At 35.4% G+C, this 12,464-nt stretch overlaps 1 protein-coding gene across 8 annotated transcripts in view; it reads left to right on the top strand.

Moving 5' to 3' along the window:
- Cpsf6 (cleavage and polyadenylation specificity factor subunit 6) overlaps positions 1 to 12,464 on the top strand; it is a 75,609-nt gene that overhangs the window by 35,432 nt on the left and 27,713 nt on the right. For all 8 annotated transcript variants that reach the window (XM_071596958.1, XM_071596960.1, XM_071596953.1 and 5 more), the window contains exons 11-12: positions 2,267 to 2,375; positions 6,828 to 6,917. In XM_071596958.1, the coding sequence (XP_071453059.1) occupies positions 2,267 to 2,375; positions 6,828 to 6,917 (199 nt within the window). The remainder of the gene's footprint in view (positions 1 to 2,266; positions 2,376 to 6,827; positions 6,918 to 12,464) is intronic.

Raw genomic sequence — 12,464 nt, 5'->3', positions numbered from 1 at the left:
TCTAAAAAATGAGTGGATTTCAAGAATAGCATTTTCCTTATGATATTTAAACTACAGTTTGTTAACATTTGATGAACTTGGGCATCTTTGCGCCATTTTTTTGTTCTTGGCAGTGTCATAGCTTCCTTCCTCTGTAATTGATTAAAATTTATAATATTGTTGGAGAAATCAGCAGTTGTGGAATGTAAGCAGCTTATGTGTGAAATAAAAGCTGTCATTTGAGGGAAATATTTAAGAAAACGATGAAAATTATAACAAGTTAATTAGAAATTTATTTTCCCTGACAAACATTTTTTAGCGAACATGGGCGTCAAATCCAGAGGAAACATGAGGCCAGCAGAGGTCTGCCCCCACCCATCCCCAGTCTCTCATAAAAGCTTTTTAAACTAATAACTAACATCATCATTTGATTGAGGTCTATTATGTTGCTCATGCATTGTACATGTTCATGATATGAGCAATTAATTTGTTGTGTATTTTCAACAAATCATATTTCAGTGTACATATTTCATATTCTTAAGACAACTTCAACTTGCTGATGCCTCGTATTTTCTTCCGTCCTCCTCAGCAGCCTATTAGCTAATCCATTGCAAGGCTTCCTTGACCATAGACATGTGTATTATATTGCCTTAACAATTGATTTTTGTTTTATTTTGAGCCTTATTTACTCCAACTTTGAGGCAATATGCTTCCAGTCTTGCAAATAAATTGTAAACTAGTGTGGCTTAATAACTAAAACATTAAATCCTTGGGTCAGTGAAGTACACATGATAAAAGAAAGTGGAATGAAAAAGGACTTGTCAATTAGTGAAGTGAAAAAGGACTTGTCAATTAGTAAAAATGTACCTAACAAAGCAAATGAAAGGTGCTCTGTAAAATTTACAGTGAAAAAAAATAATTTTGTGGCCATGGTTTCAGTGTATTGTTTTGTCATTTCAAGGCACTTAAAAAAGTGATGGTAAACATTTTTATATACAGATCCAGGATGGTGGAGGTAAGAGACATCGAAATGGCTCAGCAGTCGGATGACATAGTGGAGATAAATGGGGCGGGGAAGGAGAGTCTGGGCCACGTACAATAGAAACGTATAGTTTGATAGGGAATACAATAGGGCAGGGAGAGAGGGGAGGTGGAGGAATGGAAGAAATGATAAGGGGAGGGAAGCAGGAAGATGGGATCAAGTGGTGCTTTGTTGAGATGGGGTGGGTGATGCTTAGTTGATGGCCAGAGTCAGGGTTGTAGATTGAGAGTTTACAAAGGATAAGAAAAGGGAGGAGAGGTGTGGGGGGTGGAAAAATTGGTCATTGGCTTATGCATGATTGCCAATGCTCTGGACCAACCCTTGTGATTTTTTTCCTAAGAAAGGGTTTGTTACGAGTCAATATGTTTGTTGCCAAGCTGTTTGTCTTTTTGCTGTTCTGAAAATAACTTTTACCTACCTACCAATTAGGTACTCCAAACTAAATATTACATTGCATACTTCTCGAGGCATGATAGCATTTTTATTTCTTTGGAAAAAAGAATTTTTTTTTTTTTAATCTTTCTAAGTGCGGGAAAAATAATGGTGAAAATAAAAGTGTGAAACTTCAAGTGAAAATCACTTAAATTGCTTGTGGTGAACTGATAATTTGCATCATTAACGATGTATTTAAACTCTAAGGTAAAAGTGTTAACAGGCTTAAATGTCCAGAAACTCCATAGTCATCTTTGAAGAAGGGAGAGTGGCCGATCACATTCTGTGACATTTCTATTTCGTCAGCCGGTCTAATTATGTGAAATTACAAATTTCTTCAGTCTCTCTGAAATCACACAATATTTTTTCGCTAATTGCATGCCTCTGGCATCTGTCAGAAATATTTTGTGGCACACCATGGACCTGGAAATTGTTAATTTGCAGAAATTTGAGTTTCCGTGCTGCTGAAATTGGTGGATTTACTATGTAGCTCGTATCCAATGAAAACGGAGAATGTGGCATTCTTCATATTTGGTGATAAAAGTTCACTTTACTTAGTATCCAATCAAAATCAGGAAATTATTCATCGTGCATGTTATGAATTTTAACGAATGCAGTATTTTTACTTATTATTGATTTTTGAAAACTAAGATTGCAAAAGAATTTGGTAACTTAAAGATGACGCAGATTTTCGGTGGAAAAATAATCATTTGATAACCAGAATTTGAATCTCAATTGGAATGAAATAATAGTGAATTAAGCTTTTTGATAATCCTGCCATGTACTAACTCAGTCTAAATTTTTGTTTTGCAGAGAGGTCACGTTCCCGTGACAGGGAGAGATCTCACAGGCGTCGGCGAGAGCGGTCAAGGAGTCGAGAATATCGGGAGAGGAGCAGAGAAAGGGACAGGGAGCGCGACAGGTGAGAGTCCAAGACTAAATGTCACTTTCTATTTTTATGGTGGGAACTGAGGTGTTCGCTTATATTAACAATATTATGAATAATTGAAATGATTTACCCAGAAAAGTGGTCTTAGTGGAAGGAAATTTGTATTTTCAATTCTCTCAATTTCTTTCGGAAATTATCAATTAATAATTTCGTTTGAGAGAATGAAGGTTATTAAAGGGATTGGGATGGTACAGTGGCTAACATACAGGCTTCCCACCATGAGGGCCCAGGTTCGAATCCCGGATGTGGCAGATTTATTTCAGTGGTATCCCAATCCCTACTTAATATGCTTTGTGGAGAGCACTTTGAGTGAGTATGAGGTCCAGTGGACCCCTTGGTGCCTTTCGACAAGAGTCAGCTAATGCCGATGCCGGGTTTCTCTTTACCCCTCTTGCTGTCCCATCCATCCCTAATGGTGCTAATGACCTTAGCTGTAGGTCGCCTCCCCTGAAACTACTACTGCGAAGGATTAAACATGCATTTTATAATATTTTTCGTGGTAAAATATATCATATAACAGGTTATAATTTGATAAAAAAATAAAGCAAAGAAGCATGCAATTTTTTTACTGCTGTGAGAAATAGTTTGCCCTTTAAAATTTTGGTCCTTTGAAATTTATTTAAATAGAAATTTAGTCATGAATGAACTTGGTAGAAAAGGTGAAATAGGAATCAGCTGACAATTCTCGTGATGTGGTGACGTTTAATGTGAATTCAAGGTTTGGAGAAGTAAGTGTTAGGCTTTGATCCAGTCATTCATAGAGAGAGCTGTGAAGGCCTTAAAAAGATAAATTTAAGGATAATGTAAATTTGGGTTCCATAAGCTGTAGGTTTGTTTCACTGTAGGCATTTCCCTCATTTTAATACAATTCCCTATTGCAGGTTCATTCATAACAGCAATACATTAAACCCTCAATTATGCCTGCTAATGGATGCATGGTGAAGTAAAGATAATCAGGAACTATGGATAACAAAAATACGTGGTGTGATGTGAATGGAATCAATTCGTATGAATCAAAATGGTTTTAAAAAAGCACTGACTGTGATTAGTGAAAGCACTGCACTCTGCCTTTTCATTCCTCGTGATTAAGTTTACTCCTTTCGGAATGGAAAGTACGTTATTTTCCATTTTCTTACAATTTTACAAGAGTGGAATTATAGTTTTACAAGAACACAGAATTATCAAGTAAATAGCCGAGCATATTGTCAGAAAGTAGCCATGAAGGAACAAATGATTGGTGTAGGACGAATATTGACAAATTTTTGCTGATTTGGATTCATATTCATCATATGGTAATGGATACATGGGAGACCATAATGGGAAAGCACAGATGGTGCAAAAATGTTCAGATGTTAACATTTTAATACTGTGCAACTCTTTAGATTTTGTGATCAACATGAAAAATATTTAAGAGAGCTTGGGTATTTCTAAAGAGTATTTTTGTTAAAAGTATATCTAAATTTCATAGGATTTAATCATCTTTATGGTTGTAATTTTATTAAAATTTTGAGGATAAAGGAGAGAATAGCATGGGTAATCCATGGAGTGAAAATCCGCTCATGGATAATCGAGAGGTTACTTACTGCATTAATCTTACGCATCTGTAGGAGTGTAAGTATTTTAGTTGATTGATGAGTAAAGACTTCTATTGGTGCCGTATTAATATACTACTCGGTCTAATAAATACGCGAGGCCTGAGGCCATGAAAACTTGCAAAATTTAGTCTACATCGATTTTCCCCGCTTCAAATTACTCTCCATGTTCTAAAAACGTATTCCATCTTCTTTTCCACTGTTTAAAGCACCCTTTAAGGAAGTCCTTGGCAATTAGGCTTTTTATTTTTCTCGTTGTTTCTTGCTTTATTGTGTCTTCCTCATCATCCCAGTGACATGTTCCCTCATCACATTTTTGCATTTTGGGAATAGGGAAAAAGTTGCATGGGGCGAGATCTGGGGAATAAGGAGGATGATCAAGGATGGTGATTGAATTTTTAACCAGAAACTGGCAAACAACCAATGCTGAATGGGCACGATTTTTGTACAAATTTTTTTAAAGCAAAAATTTTTGGTTAAAATAGTGTTACTGTGTATTATGCTAAATTCAGTCCATCAGCTATCATTTGGACAGCTTTTTGATGGTTGGTAAGGACAAGGGACCGCACACGATCAATGTTGTCGCCAACACAGGTGCTTGAAGGTCATCCTGATCTCATGCATCATCCGTGGCGTCTTGTCGGCCATCTTTCAAAAGCTTAATCCACTTGAAAACGGATATTTTCTTCAGAGCATTATCACCGTAATCAGCTGTTAACATTTCAGTAATTTCTTGATAACTTTACCGCTCTTCAACAAAAAACTTGATGTTGATCCATTGCTCGGTGATTTTATCGATTTCCATTTTAGACAGAGAGTAAAAACGGGGACAACAGAAACTAACATAACTGGCGCCATACGCACAACGATCCACCAAGCACAAATGGCTCATTGGGTTAAAAGGCAAGTAGCGTTGCTAGTGGGCGGGGGGCTCTAGTCCTTACCCACTCCGTAATGTGGATCAACAGCGCCCCTGGACCTAACCTTCAGTTTGGAATAATAAGTAAGCCAATCAAATTTCACATTAGTTCAATTCATGCAAACCGTTTTGCATTTCAAGTCCCTGGCCAACAAATCTGCCCATTCACTGTTATGCCCAGACTGGCAGCATGTATGGCACGCACTTACTACTGAACGTAAGCTAATGTTTTAACCATTCAGTGCGCAAAAGCCATGTTATTTGATGTTATTAGTATATCTACATATTATATTAAATTTTCCTGTGGTAGCTGATGTAAATAAACAGCCTGTATTTAATAAGCTAATTAAAATTTTTTAGGGATTGAGTTGGGTAAAATGTAATGGATGTTTGTGGATTTTGTTTGCTTATTATATCTTTCTAATTGTGGAGGGTGGGGAGACAGGTGTTTGTGTAATTTTGGATGCTTTGATGAACTGTAAATGTTATGATCACATAACGTGCTTGTTTTGGTGTGCGGCATGCAAATGAAAATTAAAATGGCATTACAGCTTGATGAATAACTGATTGGAGCACTTTTCCACTTGATAAAATTTTTTATTTTACGACCGGGTTTCGATGTATTACATCATCATTAGATCACCTGATGATGATGTAATACATCGAAACCCGGTCGTAAAAAAGAAAAAATTTATCAAGTGGAAAAGTGCTTCAATCAGTTATTCATTATGTTCGACTCCCACCACATCACGCCTGAAGCCACTCAGTTTATTCCTGGCATTACAGCTTGTTAAGTGATCTCATCAGTTATGAGAAATGTAGAATTATCACATGAGAAGCCTGATAGTATTATTATTGAGAAAGAATAAATAGGGAAAATTGGGAGGATTTTGAATTTTCACTTATTCTTCATGGTAGTTTTATTTCATTTTGTTGGTTCTACAAATATGGTCATTTCACACTGAAAGAACCGTGATAATCAAAATCAATCCTGATATTATGTGAGGGTGTTTTGAAAAGCCTATGTGAAAATGAAGAGAATTTCGAAAAAATTTAAGTAGGAAGACAAGATGACCTAAGCTTGAATGCAAACTGGAATTACAGCTGTTACACTATCACATGGTTGAGGTATATTATTATCCCGTGAATTTTGGTTGATTTTAGTGCCTTTTCAGGGCTGGTTCATGTAGATAGGAAGGACTTGCCATGGGATTATTAGTTGGTACAAGAGTGGTTTGAAAAGTCAGTCCAAAAATGAGTACTACTTCATTTTTAGAATATACCATTTTTCTGCTTTCAAATCATCTCCTTTGAGGAATTCACATTTGTTCACTGGTGCTCTAGTTTGATAATCCTTTTGTAATATAGCAATTGCTCCAACTCTGCAAAGTAGGCAGCTGTTTACGCAGTCACCTCCTTGTTTGAATCAAATATCCACCTTGCCAGCCATTTCTTCGTACTATAGAGCTGGTAGTAGTCCCTGAGAGACACGTTTGGAAAATAGGGAGATTGAGGAATGAGTTGGAATCATAAATGAATCAATTTTGTGGCAAAAACTGCAGAGAATTCAGCTGACTGCCGTCAGTGTGAAAAATGACTCTTTTTGTGGGCCAATAGTGGAGATTTTTCTTGCTGCTTAATTTTCAAGTGTCCTAATATTGATGCTTAATATGTCCCTGTCATTTGTTCATCCCTTTTCCAAATAGCCACTGAATATCATTCCTTGGTGGTATTGATTGTGTGTGCCTCTCATTCTGCAACCAGTTCTATGACAAGTATTTGTGTTGGTAATATAGAAGCTGGTATGCCCTTAATTTGTGCATGTTTGTGTTGATTTTCAAAGTCATCTTTGGGTAAATATCACGCGTTAATTGCTGCTCACTCCGGAATTGTTAATTCTCAATTTCCTTCCAGGTATTATGCTGATGCCTATCCGAGGGATAGATCTCGCAGCAGGGAAAGGGACCGAGAGCGTGACTACAGAGAGAGATCCCGTGAAGATAGGTTTGTCTTAAGTTATTTGTGAAACTTCTCGTTAACCTTAAATTGCTGTAAATGCTTAGATTAGTTGGATTTATTTACCGGCATTTGTGTATGCCTGCCTGAAGTCCATCTGCCCATTGATAAGAAGTGCAACGGTGGTATCCATTGAGAATTGGTTGATTAATGGAAATGTGGTCTTCTTTCTCTTTGTCCAAGTGGGGCATTGCTGAGTCAAATTACCTTGTTAATGCCATTGAGAATCCTGTGGTTGTGTCATTAAAACTGTTTATAAGTTTTTTTCATTTCAGAATATTGTTGATTGTTATAGAATTTGCATTAACAAAAGGGTGTTTAATCTGAAACATTCCTGGTATATTTCCAAAATTTAAGGAAGGATGGTCTTCATTAAATGAAACAAGTAGTTAATTAGTAGTGATCAATGATCTCCTCTTGAAGTGAAGCAAGCATAGTTGATGCTTGGCAATATTAATTTAGCAAGTTTGCATGTGTTTTTCATTTGCCACTTTTTAATGACCCATCCCAAGAAAATAGTGTGAAATATGTCAGAAATGTGGTAATATCATCAAAGCTTATTTTATACACCCAAGGAAATTTTTATTTTCATATTGTTCAGTAAGACAAAACTGTATATTTAATGTTCACTGATGGATAGGCTTAATAGTTGTGATTTTAAAAGGAAGAAAAGAATAACACAACATTGAAACAATTAAGTTATAATTAGGTTTTTTATGACTAAAATTAAATGATAGCTGTTGACTGACTTTTATGGTAAAACTTGATATCTGCATTTAGTGTTACATCAAAATATTTTGGTCTTTTCTGTCTGATCCAAGTATTTTTCGTAAATTCTGACCTGAATAAATCAGGGTGCATCCTGTGTTCCTTATAAGCTGAGAAATATGGTCTCCTCTTGTGTTCTACTCTTCGTTTGTCCCAACAAACAGTTTCAGGTGGAATTCCTTCGTGATGAGGGTAGAGAAAGGAGCCTTCCACTGTATGTGGAAGTGCAAAGTTTCAGTCTCCGTCCTCATCTTCATTTGTCTGTGAACAATGCTCGAAACACTCCCGTCCCTCCGACTAGATGGCTTACCCATCTTCCTAACTTGTCCTCTTCCTTGTCTTGATTAACAACATTATATTCGAGTGCATGCAGCTTTGTCATCACTGATTTCAGGAGAGACTCGACACTTGCAAAGGGTTGAAGAGGTCTAAGAAGAAAAATGTGAAGTATATTTTCCCCTCATATGGGAAGTTTAATGATTTGGGTGAACCCTTCCTCATTGATTACTCCATTGGCCACTTCTTGTGTCCTAACATAAAAATATTTTGGCCCTGCTGCCTTACCGGCCATCCAATGGCAAATAGAAGATTTAAATCCCCCACTTCTGAGGGCACTGCTTTGAGAGTTTCAGAGCGCATGCTCAAAGATTGTATCAGTTCATTTGGACCTGTATACACGGCAGTTGTTTTCTAGCATTTATTATCCTTTCCCTTTTATGTTTTGGCGACCATGATTTCTTTGCCAATCTGGAATGCTTCTATGTTGCTCATAACCCATGTAAATATGCCCCTGCTCCTCAACCACACTGATTGTTTCTGATGTTTACATTGAATGGGAAAACTTGATTTGGCAAAATATGATATCCAAACCTAGATCCTGTAGCCGCTGGTGACATGCATCAGTTCTAAGTTCATTTTGTTTGAGATGCTTCTGCAGTTACCTTGAGAACTTGAAAGCACTTGCCATGAAGTTGGTCTTCTTTGGATTGCACGTGACCACCCCATTCATTGCTATGGAGTTCATTGAGTTCTTTCTCCATTTACCTGACCTTATGCCCTGATATCCGCTCTGGTTGCTGTCGGTATATTGCTCTAACCACATAGTTTTGGTGGCATACTGTTAATGTAGAAGAATAATTTCCACAAATCCTCCTGTCAATTAGCTTTTGTAGGATGGACAATCGCCGGCTCTCACTCCAGTTCAGTGTTTGGGGTTAACCAAAGCCTTTTCACGTGTCTCCTGCTTTTTGCAAAATTCAGTAATGCACTACTCAGCCATGCTGGGTTCTTAGCTTCAAGAATATCATCTTCAGACACACACATTAACGAATCCATGAAACAAAAAGACACCCACCTATGACAGTGACGCAATACACTACTGGGTCTGAACATCTTGAAAATTCCAGCTCATGTGGGTTAAAAATTATCTCTGTGGTCATCCCATGTTAGCTCACCGGAGGAGCCAACTGACAAACCACTGGACATTTATCCCTTGTGTTTGTGTAATTATTCTTTACAATCATTTAATTGCCAATAGTTTTTCTATTTAATTAGTTTTTTATTTGCTTTCAAATATATGATTCCTGCATCCCAGTTGCAATAGAATTAAGAGGCTTGTGAAATGGTTCACTGTGAGAGTTTCCATCACTTTCATTTGTGCCTATGAATGAAATTTTTTCTCAACTGCTTGTGTGTTGGTATGCAAAGAATGAATTTTTATCATATATATTTATCCTTAGTCTATCACCCCTTTTCTGCAATTACTTGTGATGTATATAATACTTCATGTAGCCTCTCTTCTGTATATAGCACACTTTCGTCAAAATGGGTGGAAAAATCATTGTGAATTCATTTTTAATCTTGTTTGTGCTGTGCGAGCAAGTGATTATGTGATGGGTTCATATTGTTGATATATCTCCAGAGTAGATAATTATGACATTCATGTAGAAACAAAATATTTTCTTCCCCTAAGGAATATTCAGTGATTTTTTTTGGCATACACGTGTGTTGGTTCTTGGAGTTGGTTGTTCATTTTAAATTTTCAAAGCAGTAATTAATTAGCTCTTCCAATTAATCAAATATAAATAAATCTTTACAGAATCATCATAGATGGTAAATTTATTAATCAATCACTTTCTCATGTCAAGTTATGATGTAGTCAACCAGTGGGAATAGTGCAGGATTAGGATGGTACTATTTCTAATTGTGATTTTGTTGAGACCATACGTTTGTCCCATGGACAGAGGTGTAAGCCCAAGAATTCTGAATACAATTGAATGTTAGTTTATTATTTCATGGAAAAACCGCAAGTTCTGAATTTGTTATCTGGTGTTAATTTGAATAATTACAAAGTTTAACCGGAAAGGCCTACAGGGAAGCCTTCAATTCGTTTATGCTGTATGTTCATAATCCTTGGATTTCATGTTTCTTTATTGTTCAGATTGGTCTCCTAGTAAATCAATGCCGAAGCAATCCTTTGAACCTGGCAAGCTGATTTATATTGAATGTAGCCACAGTTTATCCTCACTGCAAGATTTTGTTTACCTAGTCCTTGGTTAGCAAACACTGCTGAAATGAAACTCTAAAGCATCAATTTACACTGATGTGTGTTGTTTTCATGTTCGGGTGAAATAAATTCAATCAATTGGTCACACAAGTGATACATTTGTTGAGGCTTATTTATTTTCATCAATTTTTCAAATGATTTTGGAAAGATGCTCTCTGCAGAATGTTAATCCGATAAGTGCAAATTTTTATAGTTTTGTTTTCCAGAGGGAGTGGTTTCATGAAACTCACCTTAAATAACACTACAGCTAACATTTATTTTCATCAATTTTTCAAATGATTTTGGAAAGATGCTCTCTGCAGAATGTTAATCCGATAAGTGCAAATTTTCATAGTTTTGTTTTCCAGAGGGAGTGGTTTCATGAAACTCACCTTAAATAACATTACAGCTTTTGAATGGACTTTGTGTAACAGGTTATTTCATGTTAATATGTATTTATACGTATTAACTGTAGCATATATATATATATATATATATATATATATATATACATATATATATACATATATATATATATACATATATATACATATACATATATATACATATATACATATATATATACATATATATATATATATATATATATATATATATATATACATATATATATATACATATATATACATATATATATATATATATATATATATATACATACATATACATATATATATATACATACATATACATATACATATATATATATACATATACATATACATATATATATATACATATATATATATACATATATATACATATACATATATATACATATATATATATATATATATATATATATATATATATATATATAAACATATTTTTTGAAGAATGTGGAAGTATAAAGACACACTGGAAATCAAGTTGAAGATGTAACTTCTACAAGAAGTAGATCTGAATGTTAGGAACTGAAAGTTTATTGTTATCATTCCCATATCATCTAAACATAATAGACAGGGTACTATAGCTAGTACAATGTCCTTAATATTGTTTAAGGTATCACAACAAAAGCTACTGTACATCCTGATGTGTGTAACAGTAAAATTTACAATGAAAAATTGAAACAATATCATTCCAAAGGGCCTTCAAATTTTCTTATTCAATAGATATTGTTCATTGGCAGAGTTAATGTTTCTTAAATGCGCAGTAAATTTTATTAGGTTGTAGTAGTTGTTATTTAGTCTCAATAACATACATGTATGCCCCTTTATTTGTTTATGAGAAGTTTTAATTTTTCACTGCAAGGGATTTTTTTTTTAAATTGACTCTCATTGCACATTTGCACAAACATTTAATTGCTTATTGCATGGCCTGATATCATTGTGTTACTGAAGTGTGTGAAAATGCTTGGTATTTTTGGGGCCCTCTCTCCCTCGTTATGAACTGCAGGGCAATGTTTTGTGTCCTGGTAAATAATAGAACTAGAGAATCCAAAATGTATGTGCAGGACAATATTGCAATCGGAAGTTATTATCCCAAAAGTCAAGTTAGGCCAGGATTCATTCGAATTGGCCGCAGTCATCTCCAAATTTTCCTCTTCAAGGGTTTTACTGGATGGTTTTCCTTGCAGTCACGAGCATTAATTTTATTTTAATCCTTGAATTCATTTTGCTGTGGGATTGATACTACGTTGCCAGTGGTAATATCTATGATAGATAGACTGCCCAATTTAAGCAGTGACCATTGCCAATTGTGGCGCTGATGTTCCTTTAATGCAAATGGGAGTTCAATTGATTGCATGATTCTTAGTGAGTCAATCTGTGTGATTTGTGAAGTATGAAAATGTGAATGTGCTATCTTAATATAAATAGATTTCTTTGCTGAGCAGTGTTCAACAAACAAGAATTGCCGTTCTGTCGTGGAGGCAGTGGTGTATGAAATGAGACTTGAAAAGTTCAAAGGGTTTATCTTTTTTGCTTATAAATTCAAGTTTAGAAATATCGAATCTAATCACTGCATCGCCTGGTAACATTTCTAGCTCATCTTATCAGTTAGGGAGCTATGAAGGGTAAATGCATGCGCTGTGAAATTGTATAGATTATGGGTGAAGAAGTAAATAATCATCCTTGCATAATTTGCTAACAGCTATTGATTGGAATTTATTGGTGTGTGGAAATAAGGATTCAGTAGAATCCTTCCTTGCCACTGCATTCATCTTAGTTGTTTGTTGAATTAGGCTCTCAGTAGTTTTCAGT

Source organism: Hetaerina americana, unplaced genomic scaffold (assembly GCF_022747635.1).
Source record: "Hetaerina americana unplaced genomic scaffold, ioHetAmer1.1.p SCAF_8, whole genome shotgun sequence".
Lineage (NCBI taxonomy): Eukaryota > Metazoa > Arthropoda > Insecta > Odonata > Calopterygidae > Hetaerina > Hetaerina americana.
The sequence above is the reverse complement of the archived record's forward strand: the minus strand, read 5'-3'. Positions and strand labels throughout refer to the sequence as shown.